Source organism: Uloborus diversus, chromosome 10 (assembly GCF_026930045.1).
Source record: "Uloborus diversus isolate 005 chromosome 10, Udiv.v.3.1, whole genome shotgun sequence".
NCBI lineage: Eukaryota > Metazoa > Arthropoda > Arachnida > Araneae > Uloboridae > Uloborus > Uloborus diversus.
This window is the reverse complement of record NC_072740.1, coordinates 56,501,869-56,527,658: the sequence shown is the minus strand read 5'-3', so window position 1 is coordinate 56,527,658 and position 25,790 is coordinate 56,501,869. Positions and strand designations below refer to the sequence as shown.

The following is a 25,790-nucleotide window of genomic DNA, read 5'->3' as shown; positions in this document are numbered from 1 at the left end:
ACCTTCTTTGGGGCAGTCGAGATTTCGCTCGCAAGCAAACGCGCGAAAAGTCGCTTTTTCCCCTTCTTTTGGCGATTGGAATAGGAACTTGCGAGATTCATTCTGCGAGACTGCGATTTTCCCTATAACGCCATCTAGTGAGACGATCAGAATCTCCCAAGGTGAATTTCGAGCTTGGAATAAGCACCCAGGTCAATAAAAAATCTCTTTTTTACGGAATTTCATCGTGTTGATGAAAATTCAGGCGATATTAACTTCATTAGGGAGTTCGGGAGAAGGCACAAAAATTCGGGAGTTTCTCGAACGAATCGGGAGAGTTAACAGCCATGCTATTTTGACGATAATCGAGAGTTTACTGCATTATAAAAAAAATCAAATTGGCTTCACCAAAAAAATGTTTTTTTCACATACATAAAGGAGCCAAAGAAAAGAAATTAATAAAAGTACTAAACATAAAGTGAAATGAAAGTATAAAAAATATAAATTTGATAAAGGATCTGCAAACCAAGTTGGTTAAAATCTTAATAAATTAGCATATTTCAAAACATGTTTTGTTTGCACCTTAAAACATATACTCAGTGTCATTAATAAAGATAAAATTTCATAAGTGGGGGGAAAAATGTAAAACTAACTTGGCAATGCTAATAAAACCACAGGACGCTGTAGCATGGAGAGGAGTCCAACCTTCATTGTCTCCTCTGTTGACATCACATCCATGCTCAACAAGGAACTGAACCATGTCTAAATTATTGTCGATACATGCCTAAATGAAAAAAGAAAAAAAGTTATTGCGGAAGGATTAAAACTACTCTAAAAGAGAGCTAATACTTTACCAACAAAACTTTACCAGAATTTTCAAAACGTTTTAATACATATCTACTAAGCTACGTAATACTTTCACTTAAAAGGTTCTATAATAATCATTAAATTTGATTTAAACCTCCATGTACCATTAATGGTACTTTTATGAAATATTTGTATGATATAATTGCTTAAATATAAAATACATTTTTTCCCATGAAGTCTGCAAGACAGTCTACTAACCCACAGTAGTCCGATGTGGCAGAAAAGCACCTCAGATAGGCTCAATATTGTTCATGTCAGGGTATTAAGGTGGCTAATGAGAAAATTCTGAAGTCAGATGAGGACTTTTGGAGCCACTCAGAAGCAACTCTCAATAAACATCATGATAAGGACCTCGATCGAGATGTTGCATTGCCCGGCTGGAATTATTCAAGTCCGTCGAAATGTATGGTCAATTGATTTAGGTGTAGGTGGTGGTTTTCGTACGTATCCCATGTAAAACTCATCTCGTGACATATCAGAATAAAAGAGTTGGCTTTCGGCTCAAACTCCATATCAATGACCATTCGTTGCATGACAGTTCACACAGTGACAGTACTCGGTGTACACTGAACTTGTAACAATTTGAAAGAAGTGTTCGACTTCAACTACATTTGAATTTTTTCGTCAGTAGTCAAAGGTCCCTTTCTTTCGAGATCTACCGAAAGCACCGCAATCGGAGATTCGATACTTCACTGGATACCTTATTTAAAGGGGAAAAGAACGTATGCAAAAATTCAAATCACATCGCTACCTCGAAAACGGTAGGTCATCTCTCATGTGCCGACAGTAAAACCCCTCAAAAAATTTCATAAATATTAATCATTTAGCAGCAAACAGGAAGACAGTAACAGGAGATATAACAGACATCGATTTTATAGGCGTTGCAAAGCGCATTGCGCTAGGTTTCATACCTTCGTTATTTGTATAACGAAGGTATGGAATATATAAGCATACTAAACTCTAAACTAATAAATCAGTATTAAACATGCCTGCACCAGTTTTTCTGGCTCTTATGTGTAATGTTAATCGTATTTCAAAGTAAAAATTCATGAATCTTTTTACGTGCCCACTGCGTGATGACATAAAAACCCAATCTTTTAAATCAAAAACAGATTAGCTGTGAGCTGTGTTAGGATGAGTAGCTATAATCGTTATGGTTATATGATTTCTCATTTACTTTAGTAGGTATTTCATTCTTTAGAATGGAAAATAAATTCTGGCACATTGCCTTAAAATTGAAGGACTAATGGCGTTTTACAAAAAGAACTAATTGCCTAACTTGTCGGAATTGCTTAATTTTTACTTTGCGCAGGTCATTTTCACTAAGCAACTTTTTTTAATTCCTAATAAGGAGAACTTGTAGAATCATAGTTTGACAAAATCTTTTCGAGATTTTGTATTATGATAACGAACAAACTGTTTTGGAAAATATCAAATAATGACACATTTACTTACACATCTTCCCCAAATCTTCATCAATCTCTTCAATAAACAACATTTGTTTTAATAATCAAACTTTTGAAAAAGTTCGTCAACTTCGCGACACCATAAAAAGGTTGATTGATAACACCAATAGAAAACAATAGAGTAATTTAGAAACACATCAACGAGCTCCACTCATTCTCTTCCCTGGCGGAGAAGAAGTTGCTGATGCTGGAACATCACCGTCACACATTCGCTGTATGCAAATTCCAGGTGAAAAGAAGCAACTTCAATAGCTGCAGATGATTGGCTCATTAAAGTTCAGCTGAAAGTTAGCCGCGAATTTTATCACTTAAAAGCACTTATCTTCAATGCTTCATCAGACTTACTACGGTGATAAAATTTTCCTAACAATATTGCCAACTCCGAACACTTTTAACTAAAGTAATTTAACTGAAGTGCTACGATTAATTTGTTTATGGTATTACCAGTTGTTGAAAAAAACTGAAATAAAATGAAATTTATTGAGCTTTATTATTTATTAAGTAGGGAAAGAGTGGGTACAGCGCGACACAAAAATTCAGTTTCAATTTTTATTATCAAAAACAATAAAAATCAATTTCTTTCAAGTGGTACAATATTTGTCACTGTAATGGGTATTATAAAAGTTGGTGTAGAAAAAAGTACGAATTCACACAAACGAAAATAAAATGAAATTGAAATGCAATTTTGTCTCACTGTTCATCCAGCAAGCGGAAACAGTAAAACACATTTTTATTTTATTTTATTTTTTTTTTTTTTTCGAATTAGCGAACTTTGAAAGAATCTAAATTTACTTAGAAAACTATGAATGATTGTTGCCGTTCGGTTTTAGTATGAGTTATTGCCTTTGGCAAGATACATTTAGTACCGTCTTGACACACAGTAGTGACATCTGCTGCGTATCTATTCGGAACTAAGGGTGATTTAGAAGATTCTGGACAGGTAAATTGGTTTATTAAAGTGTCATCTTGTGATGTATAGCATTTGATGAGGATGGAATGCTTTCACTGTAGCCTTTGTATATCACCAGAGCAACAACTTCTTTCATGTCTGTTTCATAAAATCTCCAAGTAAGCTTATCTGACTTCCTTTTTTCTAGTCATGTTGAAATTTTGAAATGTAGATACATATTACTACATTTAGCATACTGCAATGAAACAATTTTTTTTTTAATTGAATTAAGTAAGAAATTAAAATAAATACGTAGTTTGAACAAATAGAAATTTAGTCAATAGTGCAATATTATTAAGCTATAACAGCCACAATTCAATTCAAACGTCATTATTTTGTTGGTGCAGGGCTTTCAAACTACTCTTGTTATCATTCGTATCAACAGGCTAGTTTTAAATATATAAATTTAATTCAATACATAATTTCTCCTATTTTAATATGAAAGTTCCATGTGCGGGACAAATTTATGGTGTCTCACTGTTTCTTCATTGCAATATATAAACCCGAAGACTATTTTCAGACAAAGAAAATTAACAACATTTACTGCAAAAATGAACATTAAATAAAAGGCTAATATAAGATTAGTAATAGCAGTCTGTAACGTTTATCTAACAGTTTAGAAACAATACAGATATTTTATTTCGATGGGGCTAAATTATGATGACGTAGCTCATTTTCGTACATCAGAGTTGAAAGAAATCTTTTTTCTTATAATGCTGTTGTTCACCGTACGTCAACTTGACTTTTCAAAAGTTTTGCCAGACTAGAAATATCGAAACAAAAGATAAATTACGGTCGTCTGATAGTTCTCCCTGTCTCGCTGTACCCACTCTTCCCCTAATTTAAAAATGACGAATGTTATTGTTTTTCCCTTATTTTAAATAATATTTTCAATAAATGATGGAAAAAAAAGTAATAAATGCAGAAATTTCAAAAAATTATATTGCATTTAATTGCTTTTGCTTAATTATCTTTTTTTTTTCAGTACATAGGTATTTAAAGTCAAACCAAACAACGTAAGTAGAAGCACAAATTTGTAAATTATTTGCTGTAATTTACAAATTTGTGCTTCTACTTACGTTGTTTGGTTTGACTTTACTATTCAGCACAAAGGTATTTATTTATCTCACATAGGTATTTGTTCATTTCAAAATTTTTCAATGTGTTTCAAGTACTTATGAGTTTAATAAAAGGGGAACGTGGGGCAAAGTGAAATGGTTATGATCACTTGCTTTTTTTCAACATGAATAAATTGAAATTTCGTTCTAAAATTTACGGTTCATATAGAAGGAACAATATATTTCATAATAAAACTTGCACTGAAACATTATTTTTTATTTTTGGCAGTAACTTTGTACCTCCAAAAAAAGGTAGAAAATTTTCACTTTTTTTTTTCCATGGGGCAAAATGAAAAATAAAATTTTTTTCGAGTGAAATATCTTTTATTTTATTATTAAAGATATTTTTGATCAAATGAATGAGAAATAAACGAATGAATGAATAAATAAAAATAAATAGAAAAAAATAAACAATAAAAATGAATTAATAAATCAATATACGAGAAAAAATAAATGAGTGAATAAAATAGTGAATGAATAAGAAAATAAGTGAATGAATGAATAAATAAGGAAATTATTAAATGAAAGAATATAATTATAAATAATTAAAAAATAAATACGCAAGAGATTGTATAAAGTATTGAATAAGTAAATGAAATGAGCTATTTCACTTTACCCCATCCACTTTGCCCCGCATGAACTTGAATAACTGTGCAAATTATTTTAAACACAAATAAGCTTAATATTAAACAAATAACTACTGCACCGAACATTAGTAGATCTTAATTAATATTTAAAACGTTAATAACAAGAGCTTTATCATTTAATAGTAACAAAAATAATTTTTGACTTACAACAAAATATTACAATACAGTACCAATTTTTGAAAATTGCTTTTATTATCATTCTTTGATTTTCAGAGGTAACTTTATCTTGACTAGAATAGACTACATGTGTCACTACATAATAAAATAATTACCAGATAGGTGGCGCTGAAAACGAAGTTAATATTTCCCCATTTCACTTTGCCCCGCTATTTCACTTTGTCCCACATTCCCCTACATTAGCATTCTGTATAAAATTATTTGAGAGATACAAGAGTTATGAAATAAAAGGAATACAAAGCAATTTGTCTTTTATTTCTTGAGAAATCCTAAAAAATGTTAATTTTTGTGAGTGTCCCAATACTTTCGGTCATATAGTGTATGTTCACTATTTATCAGGGTTTGTGATTTTTGTTTTTTGTTTTTTTAATCGAATTTTTTTTACTTAAATCAGATTTTTTTTCCTATTTTTTTTTAAATCTTCAAAAGTTTGTAGTAATTAATTACTTTACATTTAGAAACTTATATAATATATTTCATACAATAGTTGAATCCATTCAGCTTACTTTTAAAACTAAGATAAGTTCTCTAACTATTCAATACACTAGAAAATCGCCCGTCAAGGTACGACGAGTGAAAATCGCTTCTACATTTGAACGAAGCAATTGCCTGTTTGGTGATGTTTTGATGGTTGAAATTTCAACCTTAACTTTAGTGGATTAATCCTCAACTCCAGTAGATAGCGTTGACCACTTTTTCGTTTCTTCATTCTCCTACCTAAAATAACTGTCTTACCAGTAAAACAGTAAAGTAACCGGGCCCAGTTCAGCCTTGTCAAAATAAAGCATTTCCCTGTCGACATTACCAAGTGAAAACATTACTAAAAATATCATCAAATTATCATGCTGTGGCTCGAGTTTCATTGATGGTGACGTCAGGAGCGTTACTCGATCAGTGAATTGGCTATTATATATATGAGGATTTTCAAGATTTAACAATAGAATAGAACAAAACTGAAATTTGAAGATATTGCTTTGATGACAAACGGCGGAAATTTTTAATTTCTGCTATTTGTCATTTAAATTTCTTCTTTGAAATTGCTAGTAGTCCCTGACACATTGAGCGTTCAAGAATATTGCATAAATGATGTTCGTAGGTTTATGTGGATTATTGATGCAAGCGACATATTTCAAATGAGTATCATTCAATTAGTATTATGTAGATGATTATATCTACATTCATACCATTCATACTTTTACTTCGTACCTAAAAAAAGCTACTGCTTTACAGCATCTAAAAACATTTTTTCCCCATCAGTAACACAATATCTAACATCACATTTCAACCACTGTGTCCACACATTTGGAGAAATGCATACACGTGCATATCAGATAACAAGGTCTAGCCAGCATTTTCAACATTAACCTTAAAGTCACTTTTCGGCATTTGTCAATTAAAACAGTTTCAAATTATATTTTTATTATACTACTATTTCCTCCATAATTTACACTGTTTTAAATAATAGCTGCTGATGGGCACCAGTTTCAAAACCCAATGTATAATTCAACAAATAGAAATGTAATATCATATGCAAAGAAATTTTTATCGTTGATTATTAATTTTGATATATCTGCCATTTTTAAGATAACATTTGCAGCTTCTTCTTCAAATTAGGAAATCAACCCTTTACTTCTCTTTTTCCACATTATTTCCTCCAGATTAGATGAATGGGTAGTGGAAAGTTTTTTGACATCTTCAACACGCAATCGTCAAGGACTTTTAAGTTTTCACAAACAGACAGTAGTTTCAAACATTTCATGCTGAACTTTATTTTTTTGGGAGTCTTTTTTGAATAGTGATACAAAAGGTCATTGAACAGTATTTATTCCGATTTCCTCAATTCAAAACACATGAAATGTGTTTTTACACTCATGACGCTTCATTTTAACTGACTGGTCACGAGTCAAGTACGCTGTCATCTTAGTCGCGTCTTTGGGTGTGTACATATGAAAATTTTATGATTACAACTACATAACTATTTATGCTTTTGCTTCGTGCCAGCAGCAGCACCTTTTTTTTTTTTTTTTGAATCACACAGTAGAATGATAACGCATAATGATGTTAAAAACTATTCTTATTTTGAACTGCCAGACTAAACCAAACGCGCACGTCACTTGTGCCACAGTAAACCCTATTAATAAATATATGCAAAACGTTATTAAACTTTATTGCGCAATATATTTCTGGAAATATTATCCAGCGTGCAAGATACAATTTAATCATTCGCAGATGGGACATTGCTGAGCGAGTAACCACCTAGTCTTGGGAGTATTCCATTACCAACATCAATCGAAAGTTCAGAATATACGTGTACGTTAATTCTAATTAAAAGACCACGACTAATAAGTGAACAAGAGAACTACCACGTTCAATGTGAAACGTAAATTATAGATCTTATTTGCTAGAGCTACTGCCCACAGACTGATGTCGAGTATGGTAAAAAAAAAATTGGGTTATATTCCGCAGACAGCTGTCCGGAAAATGGTTAGTCATTCAAAAACAAAAGAATACTTTCTCTCCATACTCCCCCGCCCCGCTGCTGTTCTTAATGAAAAAATAAATGGGCTCAAAAGAGCTATGGTCTTTATGCCATTAGAATTGAGGAGAAATTTATCAAAAGGGAACATATCCACTTTTTAGAAAAATCATTTTATGACATTTTCTAAATCTTTCAGATGACATCTGAGGCAGTGAGAAGCAAAGGGATGTAAATGGCAAAATCTAAAATTTGGAGATAATTAGTACAAATAGTAGAGGTACCTCTCATCTGTCTTGGGGCAAGAGATAGAACTAGTAGCCATGGTAGGTGCTGCTGTACAGCATGATTTAGAAAAAAAAATCAATGAAAACCTACCTAGGATGTTATCTTTAAACGCGTTTTATTCAAAACTTGAAAATGTCCGCTTACATCCCTTTGCTTCTCACTGTCTCAATTGAAAAAGCTTCAAGAAGTTTTGGATCAGGTTTCTAAGCCTGCAGATAAGTGGGAGATGTTCAATTTCGAAAAATATCGAGTGTTTCATTTTGGGCATGGAAATAAGCATGTACGCTAATGATAATGGGGATATATCATCAGCAAAAAAAATGTTGATATGGATATTTTAATTAGTCAGGATAAAGTTAAGTCACAGTAGGTGACAAAGCCTGCCTCATTTATCAAATCACTTACTCTCAAGAAATCCAAACGTGGAAAATCCTATTTTATTTAAGGGTGGAGTGTGACTTTTTGATCAAAAGGTAACAAATCCGTTCTCTGCACGTTTTATTTTGAACAAAAGGGGACATATCCTGAAAGAATCTGTAGTACGAAGACTTTTAGATCCAAAGGAACACAAGTCCAAAATCCTCGAATTTTAGTCCACTACTTTTAGGTTCATGAACTTCGATAAGAGTATATGAGAAGGGGAAATATTAGGGTTTTGGTGAAATTGGAAATCTCAACATTCAGGTTTTCGTTCAAAAGGGCACATATCCAAAATTAAGATGGCTATATCTCCTTGTTTTTTTACACAAACATTTCTTACTCTGAGCCACCAGGGTTTGAAAGGACCCAGTCCACCTGAGTCCTTTCAAACCCTGGTATGATTGTTTTATTTTACTTTAGGAGACTTATTTTGTTTTTCCCTATGATTCATCAAAGAAAATTGATTGTTTGCTTTGCGTGGGCAATTATTACATTAGGAATGAATTATGACAGTAAAATAGTTGAACTTTACTTTGGAAAATGATTTTGCTGCCTGAGCCAATTATCGCAGATTAGTCGTAAGGAACTAGCTAAAAGGTAAGAAAGGGTGTGGAAAAGAAAAGTTGTTGCGGATTCTGTTTTGTTCCCGACTGTTTGAATTGCATCAGCCACTTTGTTGTTCTAATTGTGGACTAATTTATCAAAAGGGAACACATCCATTTTCTAAAAATGTTCAGGAGGTGAGAAAAACGAATAAGGGTAAGAGCAAAATAGTTTTACCAACTTCTCTGGGTACAAAATTGAGCACGAAAGCACAGCAAATCGTGGCCCAGAGTAAGAAATGTTTGTGTAAAAAAACAAGGAGATATAGCCATCTTAATTTTGGATATGTGCCCTTTTAAACGAAAACCTGAATGTTGAGATTTCCAATTTCACCAAAACCCTAATATTTCCCCTTCTCATATACTCTTATCGAGGTTCATGAACCTAAAAGTAGTGGACTAAAATTCGAGGATTTTGGACTTGTGTTCCTTTGGATCTAAAAGTCTTCGTATTACAGATTCTTTCAGGATATGTCCCCTTTTGTTCAAAATAAAACGTGCAGAGAACGGATTTGTTACCTTTTGATCAAAAAGTCACACTAAACAAGGGAAAAAAAACTTCGAAATAGCTCGAAATAACTTTTGCCTATTTTGGTCGCTTATGTATTTTTTGTAATTAATTAAAAAAACAAATGAAGTTTTCAATTAATTGTTAAAAAAGGAAGATGGCAACTTCTGGACTTAGTACTGATCAATCTAGTTTTAATATTTAATTTGTTTCTGAAATAAATGTTTTTAATAGCAGTAAATTCTGAAAAAGAAAAAAAAAGTGTGTGTGTGTGAACGGAGATAGTGGGTTTTTCAAGTGGGCCCACAAGAAAAAATTCGGACAGGTTTTTCGGTTCGCGAAGTCTGAAACATATGGAGCAACTTTTTACCATTGTGTCGCGAAAATTTTCACGGCGAATTTCCAACATAAAAACAAATATAAGCCAACACTTATAAGCACTACCATTACTTTTCGCACTTATAAGCTCTACCATTAAAATAGTAAAAATAATTACAGGAGAAAATTACACAAAACGTGCGTTGACAGTACTAGTGCAGCCAGAGTTAACTATTTGAAATGAAAGTCATTACTTGTACATTTTTATCTACCACATTAGGATGGGTAATGTGCTAAAACCAAGGGCTTTGGGGTATGATTCCCTAACCCCCCGTCCCTCTCGCAGAGCTCTTGGTTAATAACTATCACAACCAATGAGTACATGATACAACACTAAACGATATCAACTCAACTTGCTCTCATAACGAGCAATAAATCAAACGACTGTATTATCATTATCACAATATAAATTTAAGTAGTCCAAAATTAAGCTTAACTTTTAAACTTCATGTTTATACAATAAATAAGAATGCAAAACGTTTATGAAGTAAATGCAATTTATAGGTAACTAACTCAAGTTGCATTAAAATATTGGAAATAAAGATTAGAAAAATCTACAGCAAAACGCAAGCCTAATTACTGTTATTCAAAAAAAATTTCCAGAAAATAAATCAATAGTAAAAATATTTCTTACGCATAAAAGGCAACTATCTCAGGGATAGATATAGTTAAGAAACAAAAAAGAAAAAAAAATCGTACGCCGAAATAGAAATATTATTGAATTTTCATTTTATTGATTTTGAATTTTCACCTTTGGCCCATGCCAAAACATTTCATTGAAATGTTTAGTAAACTAATGAAATAAATACATTTATTGCATGGGGTTAAATTGCTTTTTATCAAAAAGCAATGCTGAAACAAAATATGAAAAAGAAAATTCTTTAACTCCATATAATGAAAATGTATTTTAATATACTTTCCTTATAGCAGCAATAATAAAGCATTTTATGTTACAGTTTTCAAAACTAAACAAAAATTCTTACTAAATAAATAACGCATCACTTCAAAAATATCAGAAAGAAAAAAAAACATGTACTAACAAGACTCTTTAAAAAGCTACATTCTGCTTCGGCTTCACCAAGTTCACACGAAAAACAAAATAAACATCGAAGAAGACAAAAAATAAAAAACGTAAACATTTATTTTAAACGTGTCTTTCAAATCCCTAAACACAAAAGCTTGTTTGTTACTTTTCCGCGTCAACTTGCCAGAAAATCTAATTCACTCCTTTTAGTACCAGCAAATACGTTAACTTGTAAGCAGCGAAATAATATCGATGACATTGCTCAGATAAATGCGCATAAGTACATAGAAACGGCATCACATTCCGTTTTCAGTACACATTTGTTCACACTTCACATGCATTTATTTTTCGTCGTCAACAAAATTAAATCTTTAGGTAACTCAAATAGGTGGGGGAAAGTTGGGGAAGGCCGCTTCATATAAAGGGAAAACATGATGAACAGCTAGTCAAATTTACACTTTTTTTTTTACCGAGTATAGTTACAAAGCCTTAAAACAGTTCGCAACCAACAAATTTTTTAAAAAATCATGATTTTTTTAAAATCGTTTTTAGCGGATAGAGCGATAATGCCCGACATGGCAGGGTAATTGCGATCAAAGTTCGGATACAACATTTAAGTACGACAAAAGCCCCATGTGGGTCATTCTCTAAAATCCTAACAATATAATGTCCCAGAAGCCTAACAAAAAAAAATTGTTTGACTAAAAAAGTTTTTTCTTTTTCTTTAACAGCTCGAAATAACTTTTCTGATGTTATTCCATTCTTATTAAACCAATAACTTATTTTTTTCTGCCTACAAAAATTTTTGAATAACCAGAAATCACTCTCCTGGCGTGTCCCAATCAATTTCTCAAATGTTCTTAAATTATTTAAAAATTTTGTATCAATGTTCCACAAATTTAATTTACAGTAATAAATTATATACACTTAAAAGTGTAAAATAACATTTCTTAAAGAAATTTAATTATTTCAATAATTAAGGTACATCGTTTTAAAGTTTGTCTCTAGGTTTTCGATGTCACTCTCCTGGCCTAGGAATGAGGTCAATTGTTATAGATAAAAATGTAATTTTTAATCTGCTGTACAACGATACTGTTTAGTTTATTATACCCATTTTGTTGGATTCCTTGAGTATTTTGTTAATATGATTTGTCTTCTATTCTTGTTAAAATTTTGCTGTCATTCTCCTGGACAGCATTTTTGTTTTAAATAAAGGAAACATTTTAATTCTACTAGCAGTGGATGAAAGTAGCAAGTCTAATCTCTTACTTCAAGTAAGAGATTAGAATAGAAAAATAGCATTCTGTACCTTAATCATAATTGTGGGCCTAAGTAACATGCAAGTTGTAAGGAGCATGTTATTCTCCTGGTTAAAAAAAAAAAGTCACTCTTCTGGCACAGTTTATAAAGCACTGGTAAAACATCAAGTAGAATAGCAGGATTTATTTCCAATTCATTAGTTAGATACATAGTTAGAAAATAAAATAATGATTGAAAAAAAAGCTAATTCTGGCAAACCATAAATAAAAAATGTATCAATCAGAAATTCTACTTATTGATTTGTTCAGACGAATCTTTCAAAAAGAGACGTCTTTGTTATACATTTTTTAATTTTAAATGTGGCTCAAATAGGCAAGCGAAGTTGCTTTAAATTTTGAAGTTAGATAAATTGGGGAACAACTTTCTAAAATTAAGCAAATATTTTTCTATATTAGAAAATTAGAATTAACAACAATAGAACTTCAAGTAAAAATTGCTATCAATTTGTTGGTTTAGAATTTCAGTAGAACAATAGAAAAATATTATTATTTATTTATTTTTATTTTTTGTTAAAATAACTATCTGTTATTCAAAGTGTAAGTTGTTCATAGTGAATAGTATTGAAAAAATCTACATAAAGGGACTGTGACTCGAAGAAATGTTCGCCATTTGAGAGACTTTACATAGATTTTGTTTTCTCATGCAATAACCATACTTTTTGATTTGGGCTAGAGTTATTTCTTTATTACTATAGATACATTTTTGATAACCTTTGATGAAATTCATTTTGTCACTCTCCTGGTGTGTGAAAATTTGATCCCCTCCTTTGAGGGTGTAGTATGATTAAAGTGAGTTCCATCTATTTTTCTTAATAGGTTCCTAACAAAGAGAAAGCATACATTTTCAGATTTTCTTAAACATTTTTATTTTAATTAAAAAAATGTGATTGGAAAATGCCAGGTTTTTGAAGAATCAACTATATACGTAGTTGTGTGATCTGTTCATACCCCTACATGTGTGTTGGAACAGTACACAGCGCCTTCTCTCTGCAGATTTGTGGGAGATATGTACATCGCATGATAATTGTTAATTAATGTAAATATTGAACATTGATTACCTTCAAAATAGGTAGATAAATTAATTAAAAAGTTCACCTTTTGCTATCACGGATACATGATTGGAAGCAAAAGGCATTGTCTTATGAAAAAATTTGTCCAGCCACTGTGCATTGTTCTTCATACCTGCGGATAGTTTTGAGCTTTGTGCGCAGATACTTTATATTTTTATCTTATTATGCTATTCCTGGCGAACTGTAAGCTAAGACAGCAGAAGTATTTTAAAAAATAGTGACTCCCAGAGTATTAATTTTAATTGAAAGAAAACAACTGAAGTCACACACAAGGAACTGCTTGGTATTAAATACTACATGAAATTATTTTCAGCAGTTTACAATATCGTCGAACTTTATTGCTCGTGCACATGCAATCTGGAATTCTTTCCATAATCATCAACATAGCCTTCCATCTTTACAGTCATAAATTATACCTCATTTTGAGTTATAGAGGGGTCATTCGATATTAAATCAACCAAGGGACCGTGCCGCACCATGTTTGATTTTGATGAAATTTAGTAGCTAATATGTACCAATATTCTGCACTCAAAAAACTAATTTTCCTTTCTTGGAAAAATTTTAGTCCTGAGCTATAACTATTTGTTTTCTTCGCTTATGAGTAAAGTTTGGCCTTTTTGATCTTTTTTTTCTAAAAGCTCTTGTAAATGCATTTAAAATATTCGGAAGTTCAAACACGGCTTATTGTAAAGCTGAAAGAATGAACTTTTATTTGTGCACAAAAGTAAACGATTTAAGTTGAGACTAATTAGAAAAATTCTCGGTGGTCAAATCATTGTTCAAAAAGTGCCGTTTCTGTCATTTCGACCTTCACAAAGTCGATAAGGGACTTACAATAGGAGACTTTTTTTTTCCAGTTGTAGATAGTTATACGGCGTATTATAATCACAGAAAAAAAAGTCTAATTCTTGTAGTCTTCCATGATGGAAAAATTGTTTAAGCTTAAGAAAAAATTAAAAATGGGCTTTTTCACTCCCCACAAACGGCCTGTGGGTTAGGGGATGAAAATTTGAAAATGCAAGAGTAAGAAGCTGTTACATTGCCCTGTAAAACGAAAAAAAAAACTGTATTTTTCATAGGTGTAAAAGAGATATAAGCCTTTAAAAAAACATTATTTATGGTGAAAAATCCTGTTTTGTAAATATAGTTAATAAAAATTGAAAATGTTATGATGCGTAAAATTATATTTTGTAAACATATTCCAATGAAATTTGGTTAGATGGCATTTTATAAGGCATTAAGTCAGCCTATTTAGCCTCTTTAAGTAGTCTGCGAAAGTTATTTTAATACGCACTTTTTAAAGTCTTATATCTCGTTTACGCAAAGGAATAACAAGACAGTTTGTGTTCCGTTTTAAAGAAAACCATAAGAGCTTCTTACCCTAACGTTTTCAAATTTTATCACTTAACGCACAGGCCGTTTTTGGGGAGCAAAAAAACCCAATTTTTCATATTTTTTCCTCGAGAAATTCGGATAAACGAGGTTTTATTGTATATGGTCGAACTTTAAAAACATTTCGCTGAGTAGTTTCTAAGTTATATAAATGCAAATTAATTAGTAACTGAAGTTTTTAAGGTCTTTTATTTATCTGAAAAAATTCTATTTCCAAAAAATCTAATTAAAGTTTTTTAAAAAATGCGGTTTTTTTAAGTTATTTCAAAAAAAAAGTCATGATTATTTTACTTAGTTTTACATGACAACAACAATTATTACTCAATTAAAATCAAAATGTAAATATTTTTAAGAAAGGAACAAAAACAAAAAACTACATACATTACACTTGAAAATGTTTGCGTTAAGCAAGACTTTAAATAAGCACTGTATTTCCAACTAAGCAAAAAAAAAAAAAAGTGTGAAAGAAGAGAACAGTTACATCAATTTTTCGGCCACGTGGACAAAGAAACAGATTAATCATGATCTTCTAAACAATGTTAGTTTTTTTTTGTTACAAAAACTGATATCCTTCACCAGTCGGCTTTTAAGTACAACGCATTGCATTAAATCTAGAAATGCAATAAAAAACATAAACAATCTTCTCGCATTGTTCCCTCAAGAGCCAAAACATTTACCGAAGCTAAAAATATATCACAGATGCAACCTAGGATCCTCAGAATAAATTGGCGAGCGAAACTAAAAACTTCAAGTACAAGAATACTAAGGCTTCTCTTCCCCTCAAAATGTTGCCTATTCAAAATACGTTAGAAGCAATGTAAATTTTCAGAAAACTGTTTCATTGGCAAAGGTGGTAATGAAGTTTGAAGGTAGAATGATGTAAAGACACAAACAGAATGGGAAGCAGATAAAAAAAGTGAACAATTCTTGGAAGTGAATCTTTCACGCTCGAGGACAAGAAAGTGCTGACGATAAAATCATGAAACTGCAATAGAAAATCTCTAAATTAGAAGGTGAAAAATATTTTCCAAGTCACAAAAAATATTTTATAGCAAACCGTGTAGACAAAATAAGTAATACTGTAGAGCTGAAATTTAAGTATCGAAATTAATTAAAAATAGTTCAAAAAAATGTGTCAACTGTACCTTGAAACTGGAAATGAAATGCAACTTGTAATATAAAAAAAAAATTTAAACTATTTTTATTTTTTTTATTTACTTTTCTAAATTCAAACGGTGACAGTTAAAATATAAAAAAATAGCTGTACAGCAGAAACGTCGAAAGTTGTGATATTAGAGAACTTTTTATGTGTAGAAGATTATTCCGAAGAACAATCAAGGGCACAACAACTTTCGTGCAACGAAAATGTCTTTAAATTTTATGATGTAGATAACAATTAGTTTGCCATGAAACTGAAATTCGATACCAACGTGTATACAGATTAACCAAAAAAAATTTCGTAAGGCTTGTGTAATTGTTGAATAAATTGGCTGTCTTTATAACCATATCATTGGTACATTTCAGTGAAGGGGAGAGTGGAGATGCCTATAGGTGCGAACATAATAATCTTAGGGCCCGTTCACAATATAAGTTAGTGATGCGATTGCACTGCGTTAGAAAATTGCAACCGCAGAGTTGTTGAAATCAACACGTGCCACAATGTCAATGCTTGCATTCATATCGCAGGGTATTTCCTGACGTGCATTAATTAGCTCTTACGCTAGACAATAGATAATTCTTACACAATGCAATCGCGTGAACAGGCACTTCGTCACCAGCAGCGAATTTGACTTTGAATTTTTTTTTTAATTATAAATTAAAGGATTAAAATTTAATTTAATTTCCTAATTGATCGTTTAACCCCAAGAAAGACAATTTAAAATATAAAAATTTTATTTGACAGTCGAATGTGGTTTTTTTTTTTTTTTTTTTTGAATAAATGCTGTATTGCTGACTTGCAGGGCAAGCATTTTAATAAAAATCAAATTAAAAATCCAAGAAACATGAAACACATAATTCTGGATTTTTAGTCCAGAATGATCAGAGAACAACATTTCACTAGTTATTCATTTTTATGGGGATTCTCGAGAAATCATCTATTTTCGTCTCAACTTTCAATTTTATTCATGGAACATTTTTACGCGTATAGAATGCAGTCAGCATCACTATTCAAGAACTCGAATGATTTTGAATCGATTTATTTTCTGCTTTATTTCAATAAATGCATTATATTTTGCGTTGCAATCAAATCAGGGTTGTCACGTTTTAACATTTCGTTTAAAACAGCAGTTTAAACACGTTTAAAACGCTACATTTAGAACATTATTTAAAGCCTGCATGTCTCGTAAGTCTTTCTCTGTGAATGGTGTGTAAGGTAAACATACCGGTAGTGGCCAGTGCTTCAGTAGTGGCCACTTCAAGGTTTATATCTGAAAACATAGGATTCCAGATCTCCCAATGGATTCAAAAAATCATCAAACGTAAAGAGGTATTACCTCCTGCACGTTTGAATCCATTGGGAAACCTCGAATCCTATTTTTTTAAATATACTAGGGAGCTCTGCCCCCTGCTCGTTAACGCTCACCAATCCCCGAAGATTGCTTCGCCAATCTTTTTTGATTCGCAAAGATTTAAATCGTCAGTTAAAAAGAAACAGATTAAAAACATCATATGAGCTCCCTTTGAATCAAAAAGCACCCCTTGTACCGACTTGCTGAGTTGCAAGGGCTAAGGGGCTCCTGAGCATTGCAAAACTGCAGTTTTTTACGTTTGAAAAGTCGCTTTCATATTCGTGGTCTCTAATAATATATTTTACTCTGGGCGCCTGAAAACTCGACGACTCTACGTGCGACAGATTAAGGAATCCCCCTCATTAGACACTGGGGGTCGACGAGTCATCAGAGAAGACCCAGTGTGGATTGCTCATGCGACTTGAAGCGGTACATTCAAAGGCTGACTTGAAACGGCGCATTTGACATATGTTTGAAATCTTGTAACGCAAATACTTGTAATAACACTTCAAAGTTTGCCCTGTTTTTTAAAGGATAACGATGGTGATTTCCACAATAAAAATAGCTTCCGAAGGATGAAATCGATGAAGTGAAAAAGAGGGGAGCAATATTTTGGTTTTCAATTTCGAGAATGCTTGACATTTTGTATGCTATAAAATAACGAAATCATTCAAATGTATTTTTGAAACTTCAATTGCATTTACTATAATGCAAAAAAAAAAAAAGAAAAAAAACGTGAACATAAGCTTGAATAAATGTTAGAATCGTATTTATGTTTTTTAAAACGTGAAATAAGCTTGTAAAAGAGATAAAAATACGTTTGGTGTGTATCGTATCTAATTTTTTATAAGTAACATCAATTTAGATCAGCCCTGAACACAGAATTTCAGTTTATGTGTACAATAATTAAACTGCACTAATATTCGTAGGGGTTTACCCAAGAAGGGATTCGAGCGAAGATTCGTGCGAATAATTCATTCAAAGTTTTTAAAAAAAATCAAATTCTCAAATCTGTTGTTCATATGTAGTAAAGAAAATTTCTTTGTTTTCATAACTGCTAAATTCAATTTCGTCTATAGTTGGGGAAAACCCAACCTGGCAGCATTGTGCTGCTTAGTGCGCTAGGTGCTAATCACAGCATTATGACGCTGCTAGGTTAGGTTTGCTCCAACCAGAGTAAATCATCTTGAATCAAATAATAATAATTATTGAAAAAGAAAACAAAAGTTATGACTAATGAAACTAAACTTAAATGTTAAATGAGCTATTCATTTTTTAACTAATTAAAAAGAATTCTAAATAAATTTAAGACGAAATATTAAGCCTGGAATTTGTTTTTAAATAATCTTCCCCATTAATAAATAAATAATAATAAAAAAATATTGACACGAATTCATCTATAGGCGGGCAGTAAAAGTAATCAGAAATAACTATCTGGGTGGGGATGTTGGTCATAACCGCCTTTATAGGTGTATAAACTACCGTATAAAAGGATTGGCAACATGTGTTAAAACAAGGTGTTTTGGAAGTGGTTGGTTCTCAACCGCTAATCCCGCGTTTGTCTGTCTGAGTCAATTAAAGAGTATCTGTATTTAGAAAAATGAATAAATAAATCAGATAAAATCAAATAACTATTAATAGGAATAAAGTAATATTGTATAATTTTTACGATTATTTTTAGGCTAATTTTAGAATTAATTTTTAGTTTTCTGTGATCTGTCATATGTTTTTTTTAACTTATAATAATTAAAAAAATTACTTGTCTTTTCATTTAAATTTAATTCTAAATAAATTATAATAACAATCGTACAAATAACTTATTTTACAATTCCTTAGCATCCAAATCAGAGAACTGCGCAATCACTACTTGAGCTACAATGTGCTCCACGCTTTTGTTTATTTATTTATTTATTTATTTATTTTTAATTCTGATCACAGTAATCACTTGCTGAGAGGTCCCACAGACAACTGTGCTCGCTAACAGCCAAAACGAATTTTTCTGCATCGAATAATATGTCTGTGCTAGCCATAACTGTCGCGTACTTGGTGCGGGATGCGTAGCGTGTTCTTTCAGAACTCTTTCTGCTGCGATTTGCTGTTCTCAAGCGATTCTTGAGCGACTATGAACGAGCAAGAGACTACGAAAAGCTGTGCGGCCGGCTCCCACAGATAGCGTGTATAGCTTATCGGCTATAATCAATCAAAGGGCTACTGAGGTGGGGTGCTAATCGATTCCTTAATCTGTCGCGCGTAGAGTCGTCGAGTGTAGAGGCGGCCTTAGCTCGGGACAATTGAGTTGAGCCTAAGATTTTCCATTAAAATCGAAAACCTTAAAGTTTGAATAAGAAAGAAGAAACATGCGAATCGAAAAGACGTAACTATGGCAACGCCAAATAAAACATCAATAATTTTAAAGCAGATGAGTTTATTCGAACTTGATTTTTAACGGCATGTAACTTTTTTCCTTTGGAGATAGAAGCTCAGTTTTTCGACCATAGGTCGAGTTAGATCTGGAGTAAAAAAATCCACTCTTTCCAGTGGTGTGAAAAAGAAAACTGTAGGACAAATCCTCCGCTTTTTACTGATAGATTTAATGAAGTAGTGCTTAAATTTTAGCTAAGCCTAAAAAGTTAAGTTAAGATAAACACGCAAATAACTCTCGCCGTATTTAAGTTAGAGCTTTGAAACAAATTGCGTAGAAAGCGGAAAATTCTACCCTTTCTAACGGTATATAATATGTGCAAATAATTTTTCACCCCTTTCATAGGCAATAATAGGCAATTTACGCGAAATTTGAGCTTAACAAATTAATTACAAAAAACCAATTCGAATTTTAAAAAATTAAACCCCAGGTGTACACCCCCGGGGCTCGAAGTAATTTTGTGCAAAATTTCAAGGCTGTAGGCGCTGGGGTCTCCTGGACGCACGTCCGCCACAGACTTCCTTCCTGAATTTCTTTGAAACCTTACTTTTATAAAGAGAAACTTTGAAGTGGCCACTACTGATGCACTATGAAGCACTGGTCACTACCGGTGTGTTTATCTTATTGATTGTAAATACCAAATGTACTCAGTAGACTCCTGGCCGTCCTCTTAAATTTAATTGTTTCAGCGAGATTGTGAGTGGTTCCCATAAATGCAACCAAAGAAATACATTGGTTGCCTTGACCGAAATCTTGTAACTGACATTGCTTTTAATGTCTTGGGAAAATGAAACCCATTTGAAAGACTGGGGGGATAATATCAAAATCATAACTTATGAATGATCAGCTCACAACTCAGATCATAATTCTTCTAGTAAAAACTATTAACTCTCCAATGTTAACCTTCAAGTTGTTGTTATATATTACCAAAATAACCAGTTTCCTTGAGAAAAGCATTGGAAAACAGGTTTCAAAAAGCTTGAGTAGCAATCAGATATCAGGTGGAATTCCATGGTTTCAATAATGGAGTATGTAAGCTAAAGCCCTGAATCGGTAGAATAAGTAGCGACACTTCCACCATCTTGGGGCTAAACGATGCATTCTTCCTATGTGTGCTATGGTACCGTGTTTTGCTTCTTGATTGTGGCTTCTTATTAACTCCATGCTAAACCACAATCAAGAAGTAAAACAAGCAACTTTATTATAACAGACATGGTGAGAAAGCGGCATTGAGCCCTAAAGACGGCGGATGTGTCGAATTGAACTTAATATAAACAGCATACCACTAGTCTTGAGGTTCGAAGGTTGTTTGTGAAAACATCATAAGCAAATGGATTCTGTTTTTTTTTAAGATAGTAATAGATATGCAGTAAAAATTACAGCTGTAGAAGTCTCCAGACTCAAATGTATTGCAGTTGCATGTGATAAAGCTTCAAGAAATAATTTTATGGGAATGTGGGGTAAAGTGAAATTTCGGGGCACAGTGAAAAGGTAAAATATATATTTAGCTTGCTTTGCAGCACCACCTATCTAGCAATATTTTACTATGTTCTTACACATATTCTGTAAAAGCATCACTTATTTTCGCAAAAATTAAGATGTCCGTGATTTCGCGAATTTTATGTGAACAGAAGCGAAAGTTGATTACATATACAAAATAGAAATATTTCGCGAGGCTTATATTTTCGTGACTGGTCAGAGAAAATTAAAGCCTCGAGAAGATAAGCGTTTTTAAGGTAACTGAATCTAGTCAAAAAAATAAATAGCTCTAAAGATCAAAGGAAAAAATAATAAGAACCATTTTCAAAATTTGATACACATGTATTGTAATACTTTGTGGTTTATCAAAAATAAAATTTGCTGTTATGAAACGATCAAGTTTTTGTTATAAATATTTTAAGTAATAATTGAGATATACTGATGTCAAGAACAGTACCTATTTATTTAGATAATATTAGGCATGTTTTGATTTTAAATGTTTGATACACTTTGTCAAGTGTACATGGGAGGAAATAAGTGAAATAGTTCTTTTCGTTTGCTTATTCATTCATCAAATCACGTGTATTCATTCCTATACCTATTAATTCACCTATTTATTCATTTATTATTTCATTATTTATTCATTCATTCGTTTATTTAACTATGCATTTGATGAAAAATATTTTCAATAATCAAATAGAAGTATTTAATTAGAAAACTATTTTATTTTTCACTTTGCTTCATATAAGGGACAAAGTAAAATTCTTCACCTTTTTTTTTTCGAAGGCACAAATTTAATGCCAAAAATGAAAAATGTTATTTCAGTCAGTACAAGTTTTAATACAAAATAAATTGTTCTTCTTTTATGTACTGAAATTTTCAAAACGAATTTCCAATTTCATCTTTTTGAAAAAGGTAAGTCTAAACGATTTCACTTTGCCTCACATTCCCTAACTATCTATCAGTAACTTATACTTGCTCGTTGCAGTTGTTTGGAAAGACTTACGAAACAAAAAAATCGGAATATGCACTGCTAGTTTTACAGTGATTACAAGAAAAATTGAAAAAGCCACAAAAAACAGATACGAAATAACCATCACACCTGCATATTCTCCGACAAGTATTACTCATCCACGCTTTATACAAGAATGGTGCGCGTGGATTAGATACACGTTATGCGCAACGGGTTGAAGTCCCTGACAATAAATCGGAAGTCTATAAACGGAAATACCCGAAGATTTTACTCCCGAACAGATTCTCTGAAACGGACAAAGATATAATTTCATTTGAAATGCAAAGAAATAACTATTAATCGAAATGAAAATCAAATATTTTTCGAACTTTTTACCCGTTTCCGATAATTGGTAATTTCACAGCAATAACTTACTTAGCGTAGTTAATATCAATTATCACGTTTTTTAGAGCATTTAGTCCTGCATTTAAATCATTTTAAAATTTAAATATAAGAGTATAGTTGTTTTTTTTTAATATATAGATAGAGTTTCGACCCTCTAAGGAAAAGATTTTATGTAATAAACTGTTCATTGCTTCTCAATGTAAAACAGAACGAACTGATTCCACAATACTTTGAAATACATTTCAATGCTGTTTCAAACCCTTTAAAAGCACATTTTACAAAGTTCAATTTTTAGCACTCAAAAAATCCTATGTAGCCGGGGTGGGGGGAGGGGGCTTTGCCTTTGGAAACCATTGATTCATCAAGTTGCCTTTCTCTTTAATTTTACGTACGAGAAAAAAATACATTATGCGATTCTTAAATTCTTTGAACATTTTAAACTCTGATGAAACAATAAAAAAGAAAGACATAAAACAAAATCTACATGTTGCATAATTCATCAAAGCAACTGGTTGTCTCCTGAAGTTACCAGGAAAACTACCCTCAAGTTCATAAAGATCTTCAATCACTCAAAATTAAAAATAGAGGTTCAGCGGTTTACATTGAAATAAAAAATAATAATAATAATAACGTTTTTTCCCAGCCCCTATATCATTTCAGACAACTTTTTATCTTCCACGTGAAAAAAGAGAGAACACGGGGGGGGGGGGGGATTCTTCATGTCTCGACAGAAACCGTCCTTTTTCTATTTTCAATGCAATTATGGCAAGTTGCTACACTAGAAAAGATAAAGTTTAAAAGCCCGCTATTCCAATCCTCTTGGCAAGTCTACAAAAATAAACAAATAAAAAAAGAAAACGTTTAAAGAAAACAGAACGAATCGCGAAAAGTATTTAGCCATTGAAGAGGTATATGTAACAAGGGTAACTACTCAAGAAGGGGCTACGGTTCTCGTTTCCCCCAAAGTGATCAGATACGCAGAATGAGATGACGCAGACCACAGCATTAAAAGTACTTCGCTTTCAAAGAGCACATTGTCCCGCAAAACTCTCAGCGAATATGAGTTAAATTTATCCACCACTGTCTACGCAGATTGGGGTACACTCACGGGTGGCACACAATTGAGAGTCACGTGCCTCAACCTTATGGTCCTAATAAGGTGAAAACACGCATTTCGCAAAGCGGAGTATTTTTTCTCCCTTCATTTTTTATTGTAATACACTACTAATCGAGCTTTGAAGTTAAAGTAGATCAACAGAGTTTCTCTAATATAAGTTCAAAAGAAAAAAAAAATATGTTCAGAAACAGTTTTACTTTACAAAATTACTTTTCCCTAATATTACTAAAAATTAAGGGTGAAAAGGCCTAATAAGTTGAAAACACGCATTTTGCAAAGCGAATTTTTTCTCCCTGCATTTTTTATTGTAATACACCACTAATCGAGCTTTGAAGTCAAAGTAGATCAACAGATTTTCTCTAATATAAGTTTTAAAAAATTAATTACGTTCAGGAACAGTTTTACTGAACAAAATTACATTTCACTGATATTACTAAAAATTATAGAATAAGAGAACCAAAAAGGTACTCTAATGGATGGCACACAATTGAGCGAGTCATGTACTTAAACCTTTTATCCTATAATATGGTGGAAACAAGCGTTTTGCAATCCGTATTATTTCTCTATTCATTTTTATAGGAGCACACTATTAATCAAGCTTTGAAGTCGAAGCTGATCAATAAAATTTCTCCGATCAAAAATATCGATTACGTTCAGTAATAGTTTTACTAAACAAATTATGTTTCATTAAAATTGTAGTTTAATGATAATCAAAAAGGAATGTTTTCTTTTACATTGTATTAAATCCTTCATTTTAATTATTTCAAATTTTATTCACAGAAGAAAAATGATGCAGCAAAATTTCATTCTGGAATTGCCAAAAAAGGTTATTTTAGCATTTCACTTTTTTACTAGTTTTGTACAAATAAAACTTTATTTATTCAAAAATGAAATGCAGAACAGTTCACGTATGAAAATTTACAATAATGTTGCAGGAAAGAATAATAAAACAATTATGTAATTTTCTCTTATGAGAACTTGACCAAAGTTTTGACGAATCACAATTCCTCTTTTATTTTTATACTAAATTACTATAATCGAAACTAGTTAATTTAATGGGCCTTTTAAGTGCCCATAAAAAATGATAAGCATAAACAGAAATGTGCAAAACTTTCAATGCGTGATAATGAAATGCGTTTTTGCATAGTGTTCGGTCGAGACCGAATAGTAAACTAGGTATTCGGCCGATGGGTCGAATATTCCTTGTTAATTGACAATACAAGACAAACTGCCTATTGCTGGTGGAGTGCACATAACTAGTCATTTACCCTGTTAAAATATACATATACATGAAAAATTTTCTAGATTCTTAACTTATTCGGCTGTAGAATATTTTCTATGAAATATACAGTGATCTCTAACCTATGAGGGGGTGCAGAGTATTCCATTCATCAATGAAAACTACTAAAAACGGCAATGCACTATAAGTATAACAAATATTTCCTTTGAAATGCCCATTAAACATAAGCATAAATAGAAATGTGTAACACTTTCGATACGTGGCAACGAATAATGCGTGACTATGTATAATGCATAGCGTTCGGCTGATGAGCCGAATATTCGTTGCTAATTAACAATACGAGATAAACCTGCTCATTGCTGGTTGGGTGTCCATAACTACTCATTTACCCTACGTTAAAATACATATGTATAATTTTTTTTTTTTTCTGGAATCTTAACGTAGTCGACTTTAGAATATTTTTTATGAAATATACAGTAAAATATCTCACATATGACGGGGTGAAGGGTATTGCTGCATAATAACACATAAATGAGAAACAGCAGAAGTGAAAAATTACAGAAGGAGTTAAAAAAGAAACAGAATATTAGTTGTTAACTGAGAGGCGAACATTCCCTTCCTTTTTTTTTTTTCTGTTAGACTGAATTCCACCTTCTAGAATAGCTGATTTAATATAATGATATATTAATCAAATCCTATCAACAACAAAAAAAAAAAAAATATATATATATATATATATATATATATATATATATATATATATATATATATATATATATATATATATATATATATATATATATATTAAGCTAGGCTTTACAAAGTTATCAACATCTTGCAATGGGGCAAATTCGGACACTGCTTTGGGGGCACATACATATGAACAGCCTAAATGCCCCAAATGATATATATGTATAAATTATTACACAAAATTGTAGAAATAGGGTGCATAAAATTTTTTCAAAATAAATAAGAACGACTGTAG

General features: G+C 31.9%; 1 protein-coding gene across 1 annotated transcript in view; it reads right to left on the bottom strand.

Annotated features, from left to right (window-relative positions):
- The window catches only part of LOC129231607 (protein phosphatase 1 regulatory subunit 12A-like), a 209,579-nt gene that overhangs the window by 135,260 nt on the left and 48,529 nt on the right, over window positions 1-25,790 (bottom strand). The window contains exon 2 of the mRNA XM_054865972.1: window positions 633-763. Within this exon, the coding sequence (XP_054721947.1) occupies window positions 633-763 (131 nt within the window). The remainder of the gene's footprint in view (window positions 1-632; window positions 764-25,790) is intronic.